The sequence below is a fragment of the Grampus griseus genome (genome assembly GCF_964374135.1).
Source record: "Grampus griseus genome assembly, chromosome: 4".
Lineage (NCBI taxonomy): Eukaryota > Metazoa > Chordata > Mammalia > Artiodactyla > Delphinidae > Grampus > Grampus griseus.
Genome location: NC_138997.1, coordinates 47588106 through 47612313, shown reverse-complemented (window position 1 = coordinate 47612313; position 24208 = coordinate 47588106). Strand labels below are relative to the sequence as shown.

Here is a 24208-nt window from a genome sequence, read left to right as displayed (position 1 = left end):
CTCTCTTCCCAGAGAGTCCCTCTCACCTGCCTCTCCTGATCTCCCTGCCTCAGGGGCACCAATCTTGTCTGGGCTCCACTTCTCCTACTCCCTCAGTCCCCCTACATCCTACTGGTTCACTCTGGGGTTCCTCCCATCTCCTTGGGGGTCAAAGTTCCCCACCAGCTGCTGGCAGGCGCCCTAGTTGTGGGGAGACAGTAGCTCCGTATCTTCCCACACCGCCGTCTCATTAAATATTTTTATATTATTACTTTATTAACATTTTAATGCCTTTATATCTTAGTGATATCTCCTCTTTCATTCCCTATGTTGATAATTTGTGTCTTTATGAGGGAATTAACTGTGCCCTATCTACAGTCTAATAAGTTAGCCCTCTACAGTTTTATGAAGACTTACAGAAGACATGAGACTTCTGGATGGAGACAAAGAAATTTGTTACAGCAAAAGTAGTTGCCAAAAATGACCATTCCAAAAAGAAAATGAAGAAAATATTTCCATTTACAATAGCACCAAAAAGTATAAAATTCTTAAAAACAAACTTAACCAAGGAGGACTTTTACACTGAAATTTGAAAAATGTTGTTGAAAGAAATCAGAGGAGACATAAATAGATGGAAAGACATTCTGTGATCATGGATTGGAAGACGTATTATTGCTAAAATGCCAATATAACTCAAAGCAATCTACAGATTTAATGAAATACCTATCAAAGTCCCAATGCCATTTTTGGAAGAAGTAGAAAAATCCATCCTAAAATTAATATGGAATCTTAAGGGGCCTCGAATACTCAAAACAATCTTGAAAAAGAAGAACAAAGTTGGAGGTCTCACACTCTCTGATTTAAAAATTTATTACAGAGCCACATTTATCAAAAGATATGGTGCTGGCAAAAAGCAGACATATAGAGCAATGGAATAGAATAGAGAGCTCGGGAATAAACCCTTACATGTGTGATCAAATGATATTGACCGAAAAACATAGTTGCTGGAGTATTAACATCATCGTTCCATTTTCCCAAGCCCCACATACCACAGGGTGACGTGGAAGACCAGATGAAGCCTGCATCGGTAGTGGGTTGTACCACAGAAGAGGAACTCTGAGCTTAAGGAGCCCATCAATTTTTTTGGCAAGCAGTAAGCAAATATTCTCTTTGTACACAGGGAGAATTTACCTCATCTCTCAGAATTAACTTGAAGACCCCTGAGAAATGGCCCAGGTAAAAAGTGGTCAAGGTCTAGTCTTAACACTCAGCAAGACAAGTAGGAATGCGAATACATGTAGGAATGCACTGCCTCCCTACAGTCTCTTTTTCTCTAATTAGTCTAACTGAAAGTTTATCAATTGTATTGATCTTTAACAAAAATTTGCTTTTTATTTCATTAACTTTCTCTGCTGTTTTTCTGTTTTCTATAATTTAGCTCTTATCTTTATTTCAACTGTTCTTATTTTTCTAATTTGTTAAGATAGAAGCTTAGGCCATTGATTTTATTTTTAATGTAATTTTTTTTATATTGGAGTACAGTTGATTTACAATATTGTGTTAGTTTCAGGTGTAAAGCAAAGTTATACATATATCCATTCTTTTTCAGATTCTTTTCCATATAGATTATTACAGAACATTGATTAGAGTTCCCTGTGCTATACATAGGTCCTTGTTGATTATCTATTTTATATATAGTAGTATTTATATATTAATCCCAAACTCCTAATTTATCTTCCCCCACCAACTTTCCCCTTTGGTAACCATAAGTTTGTTTTCGGAGTCGGTGAGTCTAGGTATCTCCTCACACCAGTCAGAATGGCCATCATCAAAAACTCTACAAATTAGTGCCAGAGAGGGTGTGGAGAAAATGGAACCCTCCTATACTGTTGGTGGGAATGTAGATTGGTACAATCCCTATGGAGAACAGGTTCCTTAAAAAACTAGAAATAGGACTACCATATAATCCAGCAATCCCACTCCTGGACATATATCTAGAGAAAACCTTAATTGGAAAAGATACATGCACCTCAACATTCATTGCAGCGTTGTTTACAATAGCCAAGATGTGGAAGCAACCTAAATGTCCATCGACAGGTGAATGGATAAAGAAGATGTGGTACGTATATACAATGGAATATTACTCAGCCATAAAAAAAAGAATGAAATAATGCCATTTGTAGCAACATGGATGGACCTAGAGATTATTAGACCATTGATTTTAGACCTTTACTTTTTTCTAAAATAAGCATTTAAGGCTTCCAATTTCTCCAAAAGTACTGCTTTAGCTACATTGCTCAATTTTGATATGTTCTCTTTTCATTTTCCTTTTCATGTTTTCTTTGTCCCATGGATTATTAGAAGTTTGTTATCTTTTTACCTACAGAATCAAAGTGATTTTCTTTGATTCCTGGATGTACCACTTACTAGACTTGTAGCTTTGTGCAAGTTCCTTAATTTCTTTGAAATTCAAATTTATAATATGTAAAATGGGAACAATAAGAGACTCTACCTCCCAGAACTATTGTGAAGATTAAATGAAGCAATCTATGTAAAGGACATAGAAGAGTGCCTGGAACAGAATAAGCCTACAGAAACTGCTAGCTATTACTATTGATATTTTTATAACTTTTAATTTAATGAATAGAACAGTTCACAAAAATACTCCTGTATTTTTTTTTAAGATTTTTTTGATGTGGACCATTTTTAGAGTCTTTATTGAATTTGTTACAATATTGCTTCTGTTTTATGTTTTGGTGTTTTGGCCACGAGGCATGTGGGATCTTACCTCCCTGACTAGGGATTGAACCCACACCCACTGCATTGGAAGGCAAAGTCTTAACCACTGGACCGCCAGGGAAGTCCCAATAATCCTGTATTTTTAACATATAAATTATTTTAAATCTTCTCAATTATGTATTTTTCATTTTGTGCACACTTTTTTCTATATTTTGCATTATCCCTTTAGGCTGGACTACAGGAAAAATTAAAAAAAAACAATACTTAATTCAAGGGCATAAAGATACTTCTGTCTGTTTCCTTCTTCATTATTATCACTAGTTAGATAAGATGTTTGATTGACCCCTGCCATCCCTAAAGGAAAGTAACCTTGCAATGCCCAAACCGCTTATTTGTCTAGTATAACTTCCTTGTTCCTGCTCCCTTCTGCCTACAAGTCTTTCATTTTGTGAAAGACATGCTCCTTAGAACTCCTTTCTATCTGCTAGGTTGGATGCTGCCTGATTCAAATTGATTTTTGCTCAAATAAACTCTTAAAATTTGAAAGCATGCCTCACTTCATCTCTTAACATATCCCAGCATAATGAATGGCCATTCTGATTCTTACTTTTTCAAAGGGAGCTGATGTTCTGTTTTCTCACTACAAATTCACCACATAACACAGGTTCCTAGGTTGTGTAACCTTGATGATAGACTCTAGAAAATAATAGACATTGGCCAATTTTTCCCCTCCAAAGTGGAGATGATAAGGTAGAGCTACAGAAATCCTTAGGTGCAGGCCTTGCTCAGCTAGGTCCTCCTTCTCCCTCCACACACACACTTTTCTTTCTTTCTCCTGCTCTCAAGTTATCCCAAGGTCTCACCAAGGGAAACAGAGAACCTGTAACACCCTTCTTGCTTTTAATGAAATTCCAGGTAGCCGATTGTGGGGCGGAGCTCTGGTTTGGGAGAAAGGGGGAATGCTGCTTGAACTGATTAGACGCTTTCCCTGTGTCCTCGCTATGGGTACATCAGCAGCGTGCCCAGTGGGTGAGAAGCCTAGTCGCCGCAGGCGACATCGCAAGCCAACAGTCTCTAGACCCACCTGCCAGTACTCTTCTCAGCTTAGGGATTGCGTCCTGGCCCCGCCCCCTGACGGTCCAGGGATTCCTTCGGCCCCGCCTCCAGCCCTCACTCGGCTCCGGGCCCCACCCGTGCGTGGTGCCCTCGGGAACCCTCGGCTGGAGGGACTCGCTCTCCCGCCGAGCCCGGTCGGGGCAGAGCCCGGCCTGCAGCTGCGAGGACCGGAGCGGCGGGAGGTGGCGCCCCTGTTCTGGAGCCGGGATTCGCGGCCATGACAGTGTCGGCCCGCGCCTTCTGGCTGCTCCGCGGCCGCCTTGGCCGAGTGTCGGCGTTGGGCCGGAGCGCGGCGTCGCTCTTGGCGGCGCCGGGAACGGCCGGGCGCGCGTTCCGGGGCTTTCGGAGCAGCGGCTTGAGGTACGAGCGCTCCCGGACGCTCGACCTCCTCGGGTCAGGGCGCTCCCGGGTGCGAAGCCGCTGGCTGTGGGAGGGGCGGCGGCCGCTGGCGCGGGCGAGGCCCTAACGCGTGAGGCCGGAGGCTCCGGGCAGCCGTGCGGCGCGGCGGGGCTGGGGGCTAGGCCGGCCTTGGCCCCGAACTTGGCTGCGGGCGGGTAGCGTAGTCCTCACGTCAGGCAACTTGGACGTGCTCTGCGCTCCCTGGAACTGCAGCAGGTGCGGTTGAGTGACTGAGGAAGACCTTTGAGGCCCAGAGGAGAGAGGCCCTAGAAACACGTGGTCTGCTTGTTTGAAGCGTTTGTTTTGGTTTGGGTTATTGTTGTGTTTCGTAAACAAAGGAGTGGGCGATGACCAGATGGTTCAGTAGTGCTTGAGTTTCTGACTTTCTTTGTTGGTGGTAATACTGAGGTCTTTTCCAGCTCTAAAATTCTTAATGATTTCACAAAATAAGGCATTAATCTTGACTTCTCAGTCTTTTTCTGTATGGCGCTTCTCGAATCTCTGTAGTCTTAGATTGACGTGCTCAGTCTTAGATTCACGTGCTCAGTCTTAGATTCACTGCATCTCTTTGGACCTTGTTGCTGGCTGGCAGATTGTGAGTATGGGTTTAACTCTTCTGCACAAATAGTGCCCAGGAACACTTCACCCGTCCGTCATCTACTGGTAGCTACAAACTCAAATCTAAGAAGCTAAAAATATATTCCCTTGACCCAGAGCCAGTGAGTCCAGAAGAGATTCTGTTTTCAGACTTTAAGGGCTTCCAGTAACGTGCTTTCACTGTGGTTTCATGTGACCAGAGATTGTGTCTTACTCGTCTTTTTGTATCCCCAGTGCCCAGCACTGTACCTGGAAGAAAGTAAAGATCGGCAATGTGGAAACATAGCTACTGCTGTTTTAACTTAAATTGATTAACTCTTCATTGTATATTTGGACCTTAGTCTTGAGTGACTGAAATTTTAAAAAATATTCCCTATCGGGTTTACTTTGGACGAGGTTTCTGTGGACTACTTGTCCTCTACGAGGATATGTGAAAAAATACCAGTGACTCAGAGTTCTGATTGTGGAAGCTCTCATGGTGTCTGAAAAAAGTTGCCAGTTGGTTTGGAATTATCGACTCTACAACCTAGGAAAAGCAGATTCTGTAGAATCCTATTTGTATTACAAGTTTGAAGGAATTATACACTCTAGTCACCTTTTTTAGATAACTATTTTTGGAATTTCAGTTATTTTACGGGTTCTTTCCAGAGGGAAGGTAACCTTTTACAAATTGTATGACTTGGTTAATTTCCCTTTGTCAGCTAATGTAACTAGACAACCTCATCACCCTATCTTCTCCAAGGACATTGAATGAGAGCCACGACAGTTAAAACCCCAGCATCTTATTGAAGCCACTTGCTACACACATGTGCCACACATACGGATAATTGAGATCTTTTAAAATTGAATTAATGACCTCTATAATTTAAAGTAATTGAGTGCAATAATTTTGGAAAGCTATTTTAATATAAAGAAGTATTGCTTTCAACCCAGCTGCTTTCAGCTCCATTTGATGCAGATTATACCTGTATAAAAATAAATAATACCTTTGATAGGTTTTAATTTTTTCAAGGCAGTACTAATTAGGTTAGGATAGGGTGCTGTTTTTGACATCTTCTTGGCACTGAGTACCATATATGAAGGTGAGGTTGGCTGTAAGATTGAGAAACACCTGTGGACTGGTGGGTCTCGGGTGGGGAGGAATGCAGACAGTGTGTCGATGCTCATTGGTGTCTCTTTTCTCTTCTAGGACCAGCAGAGAGAAGAGATTCCATGTTCCAGAGGTCGCCACTGTCTGCCTCCCCACTTGTCCCCATCCTCAGTCATCTCTTTTAATATGTAGTGACTCATTAGTTGTCTAGTTCTTCATAGTGAATGTGGTTTAAGTCTGACATCATCCTATTGACTTAAAATTTGAGCCTTAGTGTTATTCTTTCTGAAAAGTGTCTTTGAGTTTGATAAACTCTTTCCACAATGATATTGACTGTTCTCAATTAACAGATTTATTACCAGTTTCTGGTACAGAGCCTTAAATGAAAAATGAAAAAGTATTTTTGATTGTTTTTTATATTTTTGGCTAATTAGACACCTGTAGTAATGGAATATATAAATACTTTTTTAGTAGAGAAGTTTCTTTTTAAATAAGCAGAATTTCAAGAAATAATGTTTGACAGAATTTGAAAGTTACAAAACCTTGAGAATATTTATATCTCAATGGTTTCCCTTTAAAATTTGCCGTGAGTTTTTTTTCCCATTTACTCATGAAAAAATGTCATTTACTCATGACATTAAAATATATTTAATGTCAAATAAATAGCCCTTCTATTTGTTGCAGCTTATTGTTTCTTAAAATGAATTACCTAAACAGCCAAAAAGTTACAAATAAAAAATTCTTGATGATTAAATTTTCCAGTTTTGCCTCACTGTGTGAGGAGTTTACAAATCAAAATGTACTTGGGTTGTAAACATCGCATGAGTCCGGCCCTGTGTTTTTCAGTGTTTTGAGCTGGGCAGCAGTCTGTCCCTTTTGGAGGCAAGGTTAACAAACTTTGTACATTAATGCTATGCTCAAATCAGATTTGCAGGTGTTCTACAGCGGGGACTTCCCTAAATGCTGCTTTACTGCCTGAACTCATTTTTAGTAACTAAATGGATATCCCAAGCATTTGTTCCATATTTATGCTATTGCTCAGTATTCCAAAAAAATTAACTTGGCAGATTTCCCCTTTTTTCCCTGTCTTACTATGATTCCTTTCAGCATTTGCAAAATTTTGTGTACTGACCTACAGCTGTTTTTGGAAGCCTCACCTTTTCTTCGTGTCTCACTGCCAATGGCTTTATCATTTTTGCAGCTAGGCCAGCATTTTAAAAAACTAAATTTTTGGAGCTAGTAAGAGATAAGCGGTTTATGTTATTTAAATAATAATGTCTTGTGGAGTGGATAGTTTAATAATTTTAAAAAGACAAATTTTATTTATAAGGCTGTTCATTTTTCTTCAGACTCTCTCCTCTAGTACTTACTCAGTTTCTCTCTCTGCTATATAATTATTTGGTTTAAAGATCCTTTTATTCTCATGTGAAGCTCGAAGGACCCAGACTCCAGTTAGGACCATTAGTAAAGCTGATTTTCTTTAGCATTATATCAACGAAGATAAAGTTAGTCCCAGTGACTAGCAAAGGCAGTTTCTCAAAGGCATATTTTATTTTGCTGGCAAATATAGTGTGATTTTCCTATCTTAATGCCTTACCTATTCTAATGAAAATGAGATATGATAGTTTTATTTCTAAGCAGTTCTTTTGTCATTTTAAATTTAGAACTAAAAGTTTCACCATTTAGTGTCTTATATATTAGTTTTATGTCTGTGTCCCAGCTGTTCAGAGATAATGTGTTCTAACGTAATGTCTCCAAAATCAAGTTTTCTGATTAAAATGGATCAATAGATGAACAAAGGAGACTAATACTAATCTCAGATCTTGTTACTCAGTCATGGTTTTAGTAGTAATTTAGAAGTTTCTTTAATGACCCATATCTTTGTTTTTCACATGTTTTGAAGTTATATTATCCTTTCATGTTAATACCCTGATGGGATGATAAAAATAGCAGGAAAGAAACCCACCAGATTATCTTCCATGGTTACATACTCTTAATGGAATTCAATGGAGCTCAATGAAGATTTTTTAAAATAGTTTGGCTTAGGGGCGATTAAGTTGTGAAAGGATGCTTAAAGACATAGGAGCTTGGGTGAAATCTGAACTGTCAATGATTAATTTAGGATAAATCAATGATTAGTAATAAGTGAGTTTTACTATTAAGAAGTGCAATTTGGACCAGAAAAACCCCACCTAATTTGTGTATGGAATATAATCCAAACCTAAATTAGCATCAAAGGAGAACCCAGGGTTGGATAGTATCCAAGAAGGCTTATCCAGCTCTTCCACTTAATATTACATCATATGCATTTTCTGTGTTGCCATTGTTTTTTTTTTTTTTTTTTTTTTTTTTGCGGTACGCGGGCCTCTCACTGTTATGGCCTCTCCCGTTGCGGAGCACAGGCTCCGGACGCGCAGGCTCAGCGGCCGTGGCTCACGGGCCCAGCCGCTCCGCGGCATGTGGGATCTTCCCGGACCGGGCACGAACCCGTGTCCCCTGCATCGGCAAGCGGACTCTCAACCACTGCGCCACCAGGGAAGCCCTTGCCATTGTTTTTGTTAACATTTTATTGGCTGCATCATATTAAGTCAAGTGGCCATTAACTTACCTAACCATCTTGCTGTTGTTTACTGTCTAGTCCTTGAAACATGAAATAATTTACTCTCAGATTCAGGTCATGTTCTTGTCAACATCATACCAGTCAGGTTTGTTCACTTAATGATCTGAACTCTACTTGGGTTTCTATAATTACTTTCATTAAAGAATGTGCCTAGAGCCAAGAGACTATTCAAAGATTCATAATTCTAAAGTGAGGGCATATTATAGTTTAAAATATATGTTTCCTCTTCCCACTTCAGCTCTTTATCATTAACTCTGCAATGAATATCATCTTGCCTTTGAATAATCCAGTTGTATTGTTGAAAAATAAATTCTTATTAATATTTAAGGGAACATTAAATAACTTGTCCAAGATAACACAATAAATAAATGGTGAAGACAGGATTTGAACCTGCCTGATCTATCCAGTGCTTTACTCTACAAGCAATTTATAATTGTTGACATATCTCCCTCTTGCTTTTCCTCTTTCTGAAAACTCTTATTAAATCCTGTAGAACTTTTGTGAATCAAGAAAACTGATTTTGCATATAAATCTTAAAATTATCTAGTTAGATTTCCTTAATACAGAGGGTCTCTTAGCCTGGGACTTAATGGATAGAATTTAGGGGATCCCTAAACTTAGATGGGAGGTCACTGACCTCTAATAAACTTAGCATTTTCTTCAATGTTGAATGTTGGCCTTAAACCACAGTAATATTAGTAGTACTTATGATATTGCCAGTGAAAACATAGATATTTTAATAACAGTTGATGCAGAGATCTCAAAACATCATATACACTCACCACTACTTTGATATTATGGTAGTAATTAGACTTGCCACTAGATCCTTTTATTTAACCTTTAAAAAAAAGTGATAACAATATTTTAATAAAATTGGTTTCCTTGTAAACCTGTGTATTTTATGTTAAACATTTAAAAAAGATTGTTCTGAGAAGATGTACATCGGATTCAACAGACTGCCCAAGGGTTCTCGTGGTACAAACTTTAGCATCTAAGATGTTTTCTGCAAAAATCATGGATGTTTAGGTTGCTGCTTATGTTCTAAGTTACAGGTTAGGGTCCTGAAAGAGTTAACTTACAAAATTGAATAACAGAATCACACATCGTGAAAAGAACTTGCTTTACTTTTTTTGACTTATAAAAGTATAATTTCTGATAAAATTACTTCACGGTGTAAGATAGTATCTAGGATGTGAAATGAAATGTTTTTAAAAGGCCATAAACTTAACACTTCTAAGTATTAATTTACTTTAAAAAAAATTCACTTACTTTGAATAGCTCCCTAGTACTACTGATTGGTTGGTTTTATTCCATATGTAATTTTGCCCTGGTTCCCTTGAGTTTGTTTCATTTCTATTGTATAGTTAATTTGAACTCAAAATCTTAAAATTATGCTCTAAGATACAAAGCGATTAAACTATGCTAAGGACTTGCAGAGATATTTGAATTGCTAATGACTGTATTTGGCTTTTTCATCTTTATAGATCATAAAACAGTTTATTGCATCTCTAATTAAAGTTGTGGTTGAAAATGAGATTGAAACATAGATGCAGAAGCAAGATGTGAAGTATACAAATTAAATACACCGTTGATCTTGAGCAGATTTTGTTATTTTACTGTTTTGTGAAGGAGTATTTAGATACACAAGAAAAGTAGTGATTTTTTTCCTCCTGTTTACTACTTTGTTTTAGTTAGTTAAACTAAATTAACTTCATTTAATTCTAGGAATTACAAATTTAATTAATTCTTGGAACTGTAGATTCCAGTTGGATGGTTGCAGTTTATTTTCTGGAAAGTAAATAGGTAAATAAGCCCATAGAAACAGCACTAAATGTTGATGGCATATTACTTCTGGTTCTCTGAATATGTCTCCATCTGTTACTTAACAGAAACTAGGAGAGCCATTTTTACAAATCAGCCAATCAACTCGTAGCCAACCATTCCCATTATATAGATGAGGAAATTGCATGCCTTTGAAAGCAGTTAGGAGACTTGTCCAACTTCATTATAGCTGCTAAGGGTGAACCAGGGCTGACACTCGGTACTACTGTCTTTGGGTGAGTAATTTGTACTGCATTGTGCTGCTCTACTGCTAACTCTCCTCCCTAGCCCCTTCATTATGATTTATTCTTTCCTAATGAAGCCATATTTAGTGCTAGCCCAGAAATGGAGGGGAGAATAAAGTGCTGAAAGGGAGAGCTCCTTGTTCTGCCTTCTTTGGGGGTGACTTGCAACATTTCTGCCTTTGCAGGAGATGTCACCTGAGCAAGTAATGACAGGGTGCATTGTGTGAAAGATATCTAAGGGGTCAAATTGACTTCACTTTTGGTGTGTATTAATGGCAATGTCAGTATATAATTTTTTGATGAAACCACATTTTTAAGAGTAGAAAAACCCCATTAAAGTAATGAAAATTACATATTTAGACTATTTATTGACTTATATTATCGTCCTATAAGAGTTCTATTGAAAACTATTTTCAAAATTAACATTTTAAAATATAATTTATACCCTTATACATTAAAACAATTAAAATTTTTAATATGAATTTTATATTAACACATTTACATTTTTATGTTAATTATGCGACTGTTAACTTTTAACATATGACCCATTCTTGGTACATATACATACAGTTGACCCTTGAACAATGCAGGGGTTCGGGATGCTGACCCTCCAGAGAGTTAAAAATCTTCACAGGTGGCCCTCTGTATTTGCAGTTCTGCCTTCTCAGTTTCAACCAACTGAGAATCGTGTTGTACTACGGTACCCAGTTAATAAGAAAAATCTATGTATAAGTGGACCCATACTGTTCAAACCCATGTTGTTCAAGGGCAACTGAACTTGAATCAGTTTCTTAGCCATATCTTCATTTAATGCCTTGATACTGATAATTTTCTGGAAAAAAACCCAAACTTATGCTTAATTTAAAAAATTAAATTTTCTGTGTTTTCTTATAAGTTGCAAATTACTCTTTTCTTTAGACAGTAGTATTTTTAGTTTTAAAAATACTTTCTCTACAGATGCTAAAGCACCTGGTAAACTCAGAGCAAACTCTTCTAAATTGAACATAGTCTCAGTTCTAGTTTTTTTCATGAAGATGTTTCAGCCTAAATATTTTCACAAGTGCTATTTTCATGTCTCATTTCAAAGTACCTTTCTTTGACAAATATTTAAGATAAAAGTCATCAAATAAGTTGTATCTATTTATGATTTTTAAAATATTTTGCCATATTTAGATGCAGTAAAATGATAGGTCTTCTCAATTATGTTCTATTACATTACAAAATATAAATTTATTCAGGGAAAAATAGGAGAGTCATCAAAAGTTCTTCCCACAAATTGGGATATTTTAAATTGGGATTATAGATGTATTTGTTTACTAAGTCTGTCATAAAGTACCACAAACTAGATGGCTTTGTGAAGGAGGGGATACTCCCCTTTTTTTCCTCTTAGTTCTTTTAGCTGGCAATTAAAATGACATAAGCAGATTAACCAGAGAAAACCAAATTTATTAAGTACATAAGGGAATTCACATAAACATGAAGAATTCCAAAGATAGTAAGGCAAGATGAGTTATATATGTTATTCTGGACTAAGGAGAAGAAGGTAAGGGTCTGGGACTTAAAAGTAAGGTAATTCACAGGAAGATGAAAAGAGTTAATGTTCGGTGAATCATCTAGAGACAGTGGGACTCAGAGAGGACTTTGATCAAAAACAGGCCTTGCTAGGTTCCTGCTTGTCTACCACACCTAGTTCATACTTTAGAATGGTTATCTGTTGTGATAGCTCCTTCCTGGAACCAGCCTTCTATCTTAAGTTCTTTTGGGCATTTAGGGGGAAGTTCAGAGGTTTCTTCTGGAGTGTATTAGGCCTTGGTTATTTTCAGCTGGAAATAATCTGCATGCCAGAGTGGCACAACTTGGGGCAGCTTGCCCTGAACCCCATCAGTTTAATTAATTAATTAATTAATTAAATTTATTTTTTGGCTGCATTGGGTCTTCGTTGCTGTGTGCGGGCTTTCTCTGGTTGCTGCGAGTGGGGGCTACTCTTCGTTGCGGTGCGTGGGCTTCTCATTGCAGTGGCTTCTCTTGTTGTGGAGCACGGGCTCTAGGCACCGCGGGCTCAGTAGTTGTGGCTCGCGACCCCATCAGTTTAAAGCAACAGAAACTTATCCTCACACCCGTGGAGGCTAGAAGTCTGAAATCAAGGAATCTGCAGAGCCATGCTCTCCTAGCGTCTTGTTGCTGGCAATCCTTGGTTTTCCTTCACTTATAGCTGCATAACCCCAACTCTGCCTCTGTGGTCATATGGCCATCTTGCCTCTGTGTCTTCACGTGGAGTTCTGTCTTCTCTTCTTCTAAGGACAGCAGTCATATTGGATTTATGGTCCACTCCACTCCAGTATGACTTTATCTACATCATAATTACATCAGCAAATACCTTATTTCCAAATAAGGTCACAGCCACAGGTACCAGGGATTAGGATTTGAACATATCTTTTTGGGGACACAATTCAACCCACAACAATAGAACTTCAAAATTGCTTGTATATTGTTTGAGGCATCATTGTTTAATTAGCTCAGTACTTCCCTTGCTTTTGAAGGGGTGCATTTCTGTTTGTAAGCTTTGGTTTCAGTATTTGCAATTCACTAAAAGTTTCAAATCTGAAGCCCCCCCCACCATGTCTTGGCCTATTTTTTGAATATGTTAACAATTTCCAACAGAGTTTGAAAAAAATGCAACACTTTTAGGTCTTTTTGGCTCATTTACAAAATAGATTTTTAAACACTTATTTCTAAAATCTGATGTAGGCAATGAAGAGAGAGTACATTCAAGTTTTTGTGTTCAATATAAACTTCACAATAGCTTTGTAATTTAGTTACAATAAGTGAGTTTATGTGTACAATATTTTTAAATTTATCAATTTATACTTTAGTTGGTAGATTATAGCTTGTTTGCATACAATTATGGATATCTTGCTCCATGACCAGTTTCAAGCACATATGCTTCATAGGTTTCTTTATATTGAAAGTAGCTGACCACCTATCAAGAATGCTAGAGTGTGGGGCTTCCCTGGTGGCGCAGTGGTTGAGAGTCCGCCTGCCGATGCAGGGGACGCGGGTTCGTGCCCCGGTCCGGGAGGATCCCACATGCCGCGGGGCGGCTGGGCCTGTGGGCCATGGCCGCTCAGCCTGCACGTCCGGAGCCTGTGCTCCACGACAGGACAGGCCGCAACGGTGAGAGGCCCGCGTACCACAAAAAAAAAAAAAAAGAATACTAGAGTGGAGATTCCTGCTTTGAGAATGATGGGGGCATAAATCAGTGGTTCTTAACTGAGGCTTGGCAGAACCACTTTTTAGATCTTTTTGTTAAACCCTGTGAGATTTTTAGATCTAGCCTGTAGAGAGCCTCAAAAAGTTCCTGGCAGGGCTTCCCTGGTGGCACAGTGGTTGAGAGTCCGCCTGCCGATGCAGGGGACACGGGTTCGTGCCCCGGTTCGGGAAGATCCCACATACCGCGAGTGGCTGGGCCTGTGAACCATGGCTGCTGAACCTGTGCGTCTGGAGCCTGTGCTCCGCAACGGGAGAGGCCACAACAGTGAGAGGCACGCATACCACAAAAAAAAAAAAAAAAAAGTTCCTGGCAGTTCCTTAGCCAGTCTGTCTCATCAACTGTGAGTACTGTTGTGTTCTGTAAAAGAAATTTTGTCAGAGATGAAGGTTTTCTTAAGAGACAAAAGTACAAACTCTAGAGGCAAAGATGGTTTTCATATTAGAATTAAGAACTTTTCATCAAAAGTAACCATATAATAAGTGAAAACACAAGCCACATACAGGTGATACTTGATACATAGGTATACTTGATACAAGATTAGTGTTCAGAATGCATAAATAACTACTAAAAATTAGGCACAAGTTAATAATCCATTAGAAAAATGTTCAATGAAGAGGAACAGGCATCCCATAGAAGAGGAACTCCAAATGGCCAATTAACCTATAAGACATCCAACCTCTAGTAATTAGGGAAATGCATAGTAAAACCACAACAAAATGACGTTTAGCTAATTGGTTAATTTAAAAACTTTGACAATATCAAGGAAGTAGAGCAATAGAAATTCTTAAACACTACTGGTGGACTTATAAATTAGTGCAACCACTTTGGAAACAGGTTGGCATAAATTGAACACACGTAAATGTATCTTATAATATAGCAATTCCATCCCTGGCTGTAAACCTTAGAGAAATATTATAATATTGCATGTTATTTTATATTTATATCATATGTAAATGTGATATATATCATATAATACATTACTATATATAGTATACATATGTATATTATTACATTTATTATAAATAATGTATATTATTATATTTTTAATATTTATAGATATAAACATTAGGTTAAATGATAAAGGAATGGAAAGGAAAGCAATGCAATTATAAACCCAAATTTCAGGATTGTGTTTAACTTAATGGGAGAGGATCAGATTTTGGTAGAGGAGGATTACAAAGACAATTTCAATGACAATGGTAATATCTTTCTTAAACTGGGTGGTAAGTTTGTTAATTTTACTATTATTTTTTCTTTTCATGTGTTTTATACATATTTTGCATCTACTCACTTTTAATATAATTCAAGATCTGTTTTGATAGTGCTTTAAAATATTCTAAGATAGAAAGACAAATATCCAGAATACTAACCTATCTCACCATTTTATTTTATTTATATTTCTTTTTAATCTTTAGCTATATGCATGCACATTTTAAGTTACAGTTATGTACCTACAATTTTTCATTTAATTTCTTCACTTAATTTTATGCAATGAGCATTTTCACATATTGCTATTTTTATAATTATTATTTTCAGTGGCTGCATAGTAATTCCAACAAATTATAATACAATAAACAGTTTAACTCCGATAATTCCACAAATATTTGATAAACACAATGTGCAAAATACTCTTAGGTATTAAGGATGTCATTGTAAATATAAGCTTCCTGTCCTACACAGCTTAGAGTATAGTGGGGGAGACAGTAATTTTAACAAGGCCTTAAGATACTACATGAGGGTAAAAGCTGGGTGCTGTGGGCACTCATATAAGAGGCAGATCCCCAGGTTGAAGGGATCAGAGTCCTTTCCCAGAGTCCTTTCCAAGCTGAGAGTTGAGGACTGTGTGGGAGTGAAGGAGGAACAGATTTGGTAGGGATGTTAGAGAAGTGAGAAGGAGGATGAAGAGTGTTTCAGATCGAGGGAATAGTGTATGTGAAGGCCCAGAAGTGAGAACCTAGCACAGGTGATAAATTTAAATGCAGCTATGTGTAGTGTGGGACTTGGTGAGCACAGGGAAGCTAAAGAAAGCTCATGCAGGGGCGTGTAAGCTGCAGGATGTTTGGATTTGAGTTAAAACTTCCTTTCCTTAGTTTTTCATGTCAAAAATTTGGGAGTCATATTTGACTTCTTTTTCTCACACCCTATACCCAATCTCAGTAAATTCCAGTGGCTCCACCCTCCAGATATATTCAGAATCAGACTACTTAGCATCTCCACTGCTACCCACCTTGCCCAAGCCACCCTCATCTCTTGCCTGGGATACCACACTAGCCTCTTAACTGGTGTCCCCACTTGCCCCTTCCTCCCATACATAGTCGCTCCTCCACATTTTAACCAGTTATCACTGAATAATGAAAATCAGGTCAAAATTTCTAAATGGCTTTCTTTCTCATAATAAAAGCCAACGTCCTTCTGAATGCCTGTAGGACCCTATGTGATCTGATGTCACACTACTTCTCTGACTTTATGTCCTGTTCTGGTCCATTTGTTCTTTCTACTGTAGCCACTGGCCTTTCTATTCATCAAACATACCAGGCACATTCTTGCCTAACGTTCTTTGTACTTGCGGTGTATTTTCCTTAGCCTAAATTCTTTTCTCCAGATAACCACATAACATATTCCTTCATTTCCTTCATTTATGCTCAGATGTTACTCGATTAATCAGAGAAGTGACACCTTAACCAACCTATGTAAAATGGTAACTGTGGCCTCCAGATGTGCCTTTTTTTTTTTTTCCATGTTTCACACATGATATGTTAAATATCATAGAATACTGCCTGGCACATAAATGGTTTTAAATATGTATTTATTAAATTAATAAAAACTGGACATGTAGTGCAGTTTTAACAAGGGAACTGATATGATTCCATTTGGAAAATCACTCTGGCTGCAGTGTGGAAAATGGACTGGCAGAGATCGAGACTTGAGCCAGGGTGAATTCTTAGGAGTTGTGTGCTTCTGTGGCTGAACATTTGAGTGGTTGCTGATATGTAACATTTTTCAACAATATGCATGTTGAAAAAAACCTCATTTCTTTATTCACTGAAGTCTATATGAGCTATTAATGTGTGTGTTTACCATTTCTTCCAGCATATGGACTGATACAGGCATTCTCCCATTGGGCCTCCACTAAGTGCGGGTTGCTTCATTTATCCTTATATTGTGTCTCCCATAGAGCCGGCCTTGCTGGGGCTCTGCAGTGACTGAGGGAATCAGTGGGATGGGCCAGCTGCTACTGAAAATGCTCTAAGTCCCTATTCATAATTGGGTGGCAGTCTTTTGGGTGTTTACCCATAAATACCAACTAGGCCAGGCCATATCATGTCAGCTATAATTAGCAAGCTGAATTAGCACATCGGTACTATAATGTAAAGTAAGCCCTGTCACCTCAGACCCCAACAAAAAATGTGCAGTCAGGTTTAATCTGTAGGTAGATTGTCTTTTTGGAAGTCAGGAATCAGTTTATGCCATTGTCATCTGACATTCTCAGGGTCACACAGCTTGTAGTATCTAGGCCATAATTATCCTGGATTATGTTCAGTTGTTGCCAGTTTCACAATAACTTATGACTAAATCATTGTGTTTAACAGAGAATCAGCTAATAAAACATGTAAGCAGCTGTATTGCTATTCATATGCTATAGAATGCAACTTGGAGCTCAGATGGTTTTATATTTTAAAATACAAATGTATGTTCTTTACTATAAGAGTGACTTCTAGTCTATTAGCAGATAAACTTGCTTCTATAGCAGAGTATTTTACCTATCTGAATATTGCTGACACAATTTAATTTTTGGAAAGTATTTTTTTTTTTACTACCTGAAATTGTTTGCCATATCTGCAGCCCTTAGTACTTGTTAACATAGGAGGTCCTTGTTTTCTTAGTATTAAAAGTCCACTTAAATGAATCAATAACAAATGAGCAACAGGAATTCAAAGTAGATAGTGAAAACAGTTCATTATTTAATCCTGAAAAATAAAATTTAAACTCAAAAGTGAATGTATTTTATCTTAACTTGATTTAGTCTAATAATTATGTACTAATCATTAGAAGGTACAAAGACACAAATTACAAAAGCTCACTCAAGAAATGCTAGGTAACCTGAAGAGCCCTCTTTGTATTAAAAAAAATTAAATTTGGAGTTTTAAACCTCACCACAAAGAAAGCTCCAGGATCAGATGGCTTCACAAGTGAATTCTACAAACATTTAAGGAAGAAATAATACCGATTCTATACAAACTCTTCTGGCAATGGGAAGAGGATGGGATACTTCCTAACTCATTCTATGAGGGCAGTAACCATATACCCAAACCATACAAAGACAGTACAAGAAAAGGAAGCTACAAATATCTGCCAGGTACATAGCTGCAAAAAAAATTTTAAAAATTGATGAAATCCACAATATCTGGAAAGGATATGTGGGAGGTTTATCCCAGGAATGCAAGGTTGGTTTAACATTTGAAAAGAGTCTAAAACCAAAAAAACCATTTGATCATATGATCATCTCCATTGACACAGAAAAAGCATTCAGCAGTATCCTGATATAAAGTCTCTTCAAACTAAGATAGAACTAAGCCATAAAACTAAATGCATAACCTAAACCCATAAAACTTCTAGAAGGAAACATGGGAGAAAACCTTTGTTACCTTGAGTTAAGCAAATATTTCTTACGCACAATACCACAAGCATGATCCATAAATGGAAAATTGATTAAAATACATCAAAATTGAGAACTTATCATACAAAGACACAGTTAAGAGAATGAAAAGGCAAAGCATAGATTTGGAGAAAGTATTTCAAATTATGTATCTGATAAAGGACTTGAATCTAGGATATATGAAGAACTCTCAAAACTCAATAAGGAAATGACCTATTAAACAAAGGGCAAAAAATTAAATTACACAATTCACCAAAGAAGATAGGCATATGAAAAAAATATGCACATGAAAAAAAAATGCTCAACATCATCATTCATTAGGGGAATGCAAATTAAAAGCACAGTCAGATACTATCATATATCCACTAGAATATCTAAAATTTAAAAGACCGACCATATCAAGGGATAGCAAGTATGTGGAACAACTGGAACTCACATATACTTCTTGCATAAATGTAGAATGGTACAACCAGTTTGGAAAGCGGATTGACAGTTTCTTACACATTTAAACATATACCATATGATCCAGCCATTCTAGTCCTAGATATTTGCTCGAGACATGAAAGTATATGTGCATACAGTGACTTGTACATGAATGATTGTAGCAGCTTTATTTGTCATGACTAAAAACTGGAAACAACACACGTATATCCATCAACAATTAAATGGATATACACAATTTGATATATCCTTACAATGGAAAACTTCTCAGCAATAAAAGGAGATGCACTGTTGATACATACAACAGCATGAATGAATTGTAATTATGCTAAGTGAAAGTAGCCAGATGAGAAGGAGCATATAGTGCGTGATTCCATTTTTATAAAACTCGTGATAATGCCAACTAATATATAGTGACGGAAAGCAGACCAGTGTTGTCTGGAGGCATGGCAGGGACAGATAGAATGGTGAGATTACAAAGGGTTACCAGGAAACTTCTGAGGGGGATGGATATTTTCATTTTCTTGATTGTGGTGATGGTTTCTCAGATATACACATATACTAAAACGTCGAACTTTTCGCTTTAAATATATGCAGTTTATTGTATATCAATTATACTGTAATAAAACTATTACAAAATTAAGACAGTGGAGCAAGATTGATACACTGCATTTACCATGACCTTCCATGTCTTGAAAGTGGACAAAATTAGAATCAAAAGTAGAGTTTACTTATAATTGTATTATCTAACCAGTGTGTATTTGCTCAGTTAATTGTTTACCCATGGTTATGATTATTATTGAAATATACTTTTGTGTTGAACTGAAGAAGTGGTTTTCAAACACGATCATGCGCAAGAATACCTGTGGGGACCCGTTAGATGTGCAGATTCCCAGGCTCTCTCCCCTCTCCCAGGGATTCCAAATCATGGGTGTGGTCTTGGGGTCTAGGAATATGCAAGTTCAGTAAGGTTCCCAGGCAGTTTTGACGTATGTATCCATAGACCATATTTCAGAATCACTTCTTAGCAGAATATTGTTTACATCAAAATTGTTTGAATCTGGATGAACTCTGTGGACCACTGGTGCCAGGTTGATATGGAATATTCTTGATCTGGTCTATGTATGTGTACATCAACCTATTAGAGAGGGGGTTGACTTATTTGGAAGGGGCAGCAAGTTTGCATTTTGTTTGTGCTGGCTGATATTCATGATGACGGCTCTCACTAGAACATAGAAAATGTACAGGTGCTTGAAAAAATTAAGTTGCTGTAAGGTTTTTCTTTGCTCCTTTTCTTCTCCTTCACAATATTCATTGACCTGCTTTTGATATTTTGTGTAATATTCATGTGCTATAGATCATGCGTTCACCAGGCCTTTCAATAGTGAAAGGACAGGGGCCCCAGGAAGAAGGAGCCATCTTTTACTTTATCAGGTACCTTTAAAAACTAAACATGCAGTAGGAGCAATATTAATTCACCACTTTTAAGTTTGAGATCATGGAGAGCAGGAAAACCTTCCCATAAGGCATTTTTTGTGCCTTTCCAGAGAGAGTTAATGTCATCTATCAAAGTATAGTACTTCTTACCTACTTAAGCACTTAAAAACTGCCAGGAAGTAATGTTTTGTGCAGTTTTTCTATTAGAAATGATGCCATGGTGTGGGTGTTTGGGTAGGGGGGCAACTGAGCCTTACTTACTGGCCTGGTCCCCACAGTAATCAATGACAAGCATGGCAAGACTGGCAGCTGTCATCATAGTTGTCCTTGTCCTGGAGCTGAGGGATAAAATTTTTCCTTTGGTAAGTGAGAAGAGTTGTGTAGTACGGAGCTCATGACTTCAGGGTCTTGTACAGGATATTCTATTAAGAGTGAACTGACTTTGCCTTTGGGTCAAAAGGCTATGGGGCCACGTATATACACCATGGCCTGGAGCTTTGAAGATGGGTGCTAGTTTTAACTAGACTGTGCTGATCTGTCTCTTCTGAAAAAAATGGCAGAGCTTTTAATACAGCCAATATTATAGAGCCAATATTCTAGAACTTTAGTATGTGGTTTGATAATTGAAATATATATATGTAAAAGTTATGTATACTATAGATAGATTGTAATGCAGAACTAAAAAGCAGAGTTGGACTCCTTTAAAAAATTATAAATATATTTTTGAACCTGAAGAATGAGTGTCAAATATACCTGAAAGAAATCAAATTTTAGTTGCTCACTTGGGGAATCATAAATGTTTTGTTCACTCTTGTACTTTAAATTTATGTGGTTGAATATTCCTTATTGCCTTTTTAGTACTACCTTTATTCCTTTGTTTTCCACAGACATGATGCAATTATTATCTCAGGAACTGAAATGGCCAAACAAATCCAGAAAGAAATACAGCGAGGTGTGGAATCTTGGATTTCTCTTGGGAATGGAAGACCTCACCTCAGTATCATTTTAGTGGGTGATAACCCAGCAAGCCACACATACGTCAGGAAGAAGATCAAAGCTGCTGCTGCCGTAGGTGGGGACGTGTTTTAGTTGTACTTGTTACTAGATAGCGTTTTCTGGTTTTACTTCAAAGTGTGATAATTATGAATGATAATTGTCAACTAAGTGCTATTTGAATGACATGTATTATTATTTATTATAGATTATTTAGTTACCGAAGTTTATATTCATTTCTTACTCTTTTTCTTCAAATTTCTTATTGAATCAATTCAGTGTGATTTCAGATCTTATGGTGAGATGTGAGAGCAACATGTTACATTTAAAGGGCCTGTTTTTTTGCTTTAATCACATGATAAACCTGGCTAGTTCACTCTGCCGAACTTGGCCTAATAGTTGGTGGTGGTGGTATTGGTGTTCTTACTCTCTTCAAATCCGCTAACAGTAGCTTATCACAGATGAGCGTGATTTGCTAAATGGGTTACTGGGCCAAAGAATGCATGTGAATCACGAGAAAGCATCTGTACTATTTGAAAATTCCCTCCTGATGGTGCTTAGAACATCATTTTTGTAGAAGGGCCTTTTCTTCCAGTGGGATAGGAGCAGAGGGAACCAATCACACATTGTGTAAGACACCATCAATGAAAAAACACATCTTTGTTAAAGTGACTTTCTGTACTTGTTTTTCTTCCAGGTATCTGTAGTGAGATCATTCTAAAACCTAAGGATGTTTCTCAGGAAGAACTTTTGGATATAACCAATCAATTGAACATGGACCCAAGAGTCAGTGGTATATTAGTTCAGTTGCCACTGCCAGGTACATAATGCTCTTCTATATGCCTGGTTTGGTTAGGAGCAAGGACATCTTTTCAACATTATATCATGACACTGCAAATAATTTATAAAATATGTTCAGAAGGGGACTAGCTATTATATTAGCATGCAGTAGGTGGCAATTTCTGAATGACGTTTACAATGACTGAAAACTGTGAAAGAAAAATTTAGGCTTTGGCAATACATCCAGTTCTTGTTTTGCACAATAGTGCAAAACCATGAAAATGACTAAGTTGAAACTGGACAAAGCAAATCAATAAGAGAATAACAATTGTTCTGTGACCTTTAAAATGTTTTCTCAAAACACTAAAAACTCTCTTACTGTGGTTTATAAATATATAAGGAAATGAAAAATAGTAAAATTAATATTTATTCAGTACACTGTAATTTAAAACATTAGAAACATTGAGAATTAAAGTATTACTTCATTGCCAAAATCTTGTCAAGAGGAGTTTGAACAGTTACTTGCCTTCTTCTCATCATACGACTTATTATATGGAGCAGGCATCTTTTCTATGCCTTGGTGAATTGAACTGTCAAATTCTTTTTAAGTTTGGATCAACTTCCATCTTGTCCTTTGTCCTTTCAAAGTCATGAGATATCTCTGAGAGTTTCTTTAATGTGAAGTTTTGTTCTGGTGTCACTTCCTCTGGGGCATTGTCATCCTTTTTGTCACAATCACATTCCTCATTTATTTTGATCAGTTTGCCTTCACTAAGTTCTTATGGCTGCATAGCTACATTGCTCCAAAGGGCACGGTGTCAACATTCCTGGGTCATCCCCTATTTCTCGTACAACCCATTTACATTCAGTTAGAATCCTGTTGAAGCGACTTTATCTTGTTTTTTACATTCATGGCTCTTACCTTCTTGCTGGCCTAGGTCTCTTCTATCCTTGCTTTGCTGTCATCATCTTCAGATCTTCTATTCACATCCAATTTCATTTCCAGCATTATCACGTTTTATTTCTTTGTTGCACTTTCATCTTTATGGGCTAATAGCCTCTTTTTTTTTTTTTTTTTTGCGGTACATGGGCCTCTCACTGTTGTGGCCTCTTCCGTTGCGGAGCACAGGCTCCAGACGCACAGGCTCAGCGGCCATGGCTCACGGGCCCAGCCGCTCCGCGGCATGCGGGATCTTCCCGGACCAGGGCACGAACCCGCGTCCCCTGCATCGGCAGGCAGACTCTCAACCACTGCGCCACCAGGGAAGCCCTAATAGCCTCTTTTGATTACTCACTTTTGTGAAATGTCAAGTGAGTTTATCACTGGAACACAAGGAAGCAACATGATTTGCTGTCTGCATTTGAACTGAATAACAGATGTGCAGTGACCAAGCACTGACAGACTTTGAAAGAAGTGACATGTTAGTCACTGATCATGATGCTCATCTGTTATTTACATAGTGATTTTTGGACCAAAGAGCTAGCAGCTCTTATATAATTAGTCACAGTTAATATGCCATGATAACTGAAATTTGAACTGTGTTGTTGGAAGGCTGCTGTTATTTGACTAAATTGTGGCTCTGAAATTTGTACATATTTCAATGAGCAAGGCAAGGACTGCCTGAATATTATAGATTACAGTAGTTTTGTGCAGTTTTGAGTTCTTCTGTAAGTTCTGACTTGCAGAAAGTAAAGCTGTATGATGCTATCACCTGGGATCTTTGTATGGTATTAATTTTTAATTTATCCAATGATATAACTTAATATCTTAGTATATGTTATAACATTTATGCTGTTTAAATTACACCCAAAATTCACATTTCTAATTCTTTTCTTCCAATATGGCTGCATTTAAAAAAAAATCAAAATGTTGGAAAGGATGTTAGAAGTTATCAAGGTTCCCCTCAAAATGCTTCTGACAGATAATACTATAGATTCATCATGTTAAAATTAGCATAGTGATTTATCCCTTACTTTTATAACTACAAAACGAATTCAACACATATAGCATACTCATTTGATA

At 37.5% G+C, this 24208-nt stretch overlaps 1 protein-coding gene across 4 annotated transcripts in view; it reads left to right on the top strand.

Moving 5' to 3' along the window:
• Positions 1-3931: 3931 nt before the first annotated feature.
• The window catches only part of MTHFD2L (methylenetetrahydrofolate dehydrogenase (NADP+ dependent) 2 like), a 139960-nt gene continuing 119683 nt past the window's right edge, over positions 3932-24208 (top strand). The window contains exons 1-3 of one of the 4 annotated variants that reach the window (XM_082653254.1): positions 3932-4194; positions 21300-21484; positions 22103-22225. In XM_082653254.1, coding sequence (XP_082509380.1) covers positions 4052-4194; positions 21300-21484; positions 22103-22225 — 451 coding nt within the window. In that variant the 5' untranslated portion in view covers positions 3932-4051. Of the gene's footprint in view, positions 4195-6019; positions 6321-21234; positions 21485-22102; positions 22226-24208 lie in introns of those variants that run through there. The other 3 variants (XM_082653253.1, XM_082653252.1, XM_082653251.1) reach the window with 3 other exon arrangements.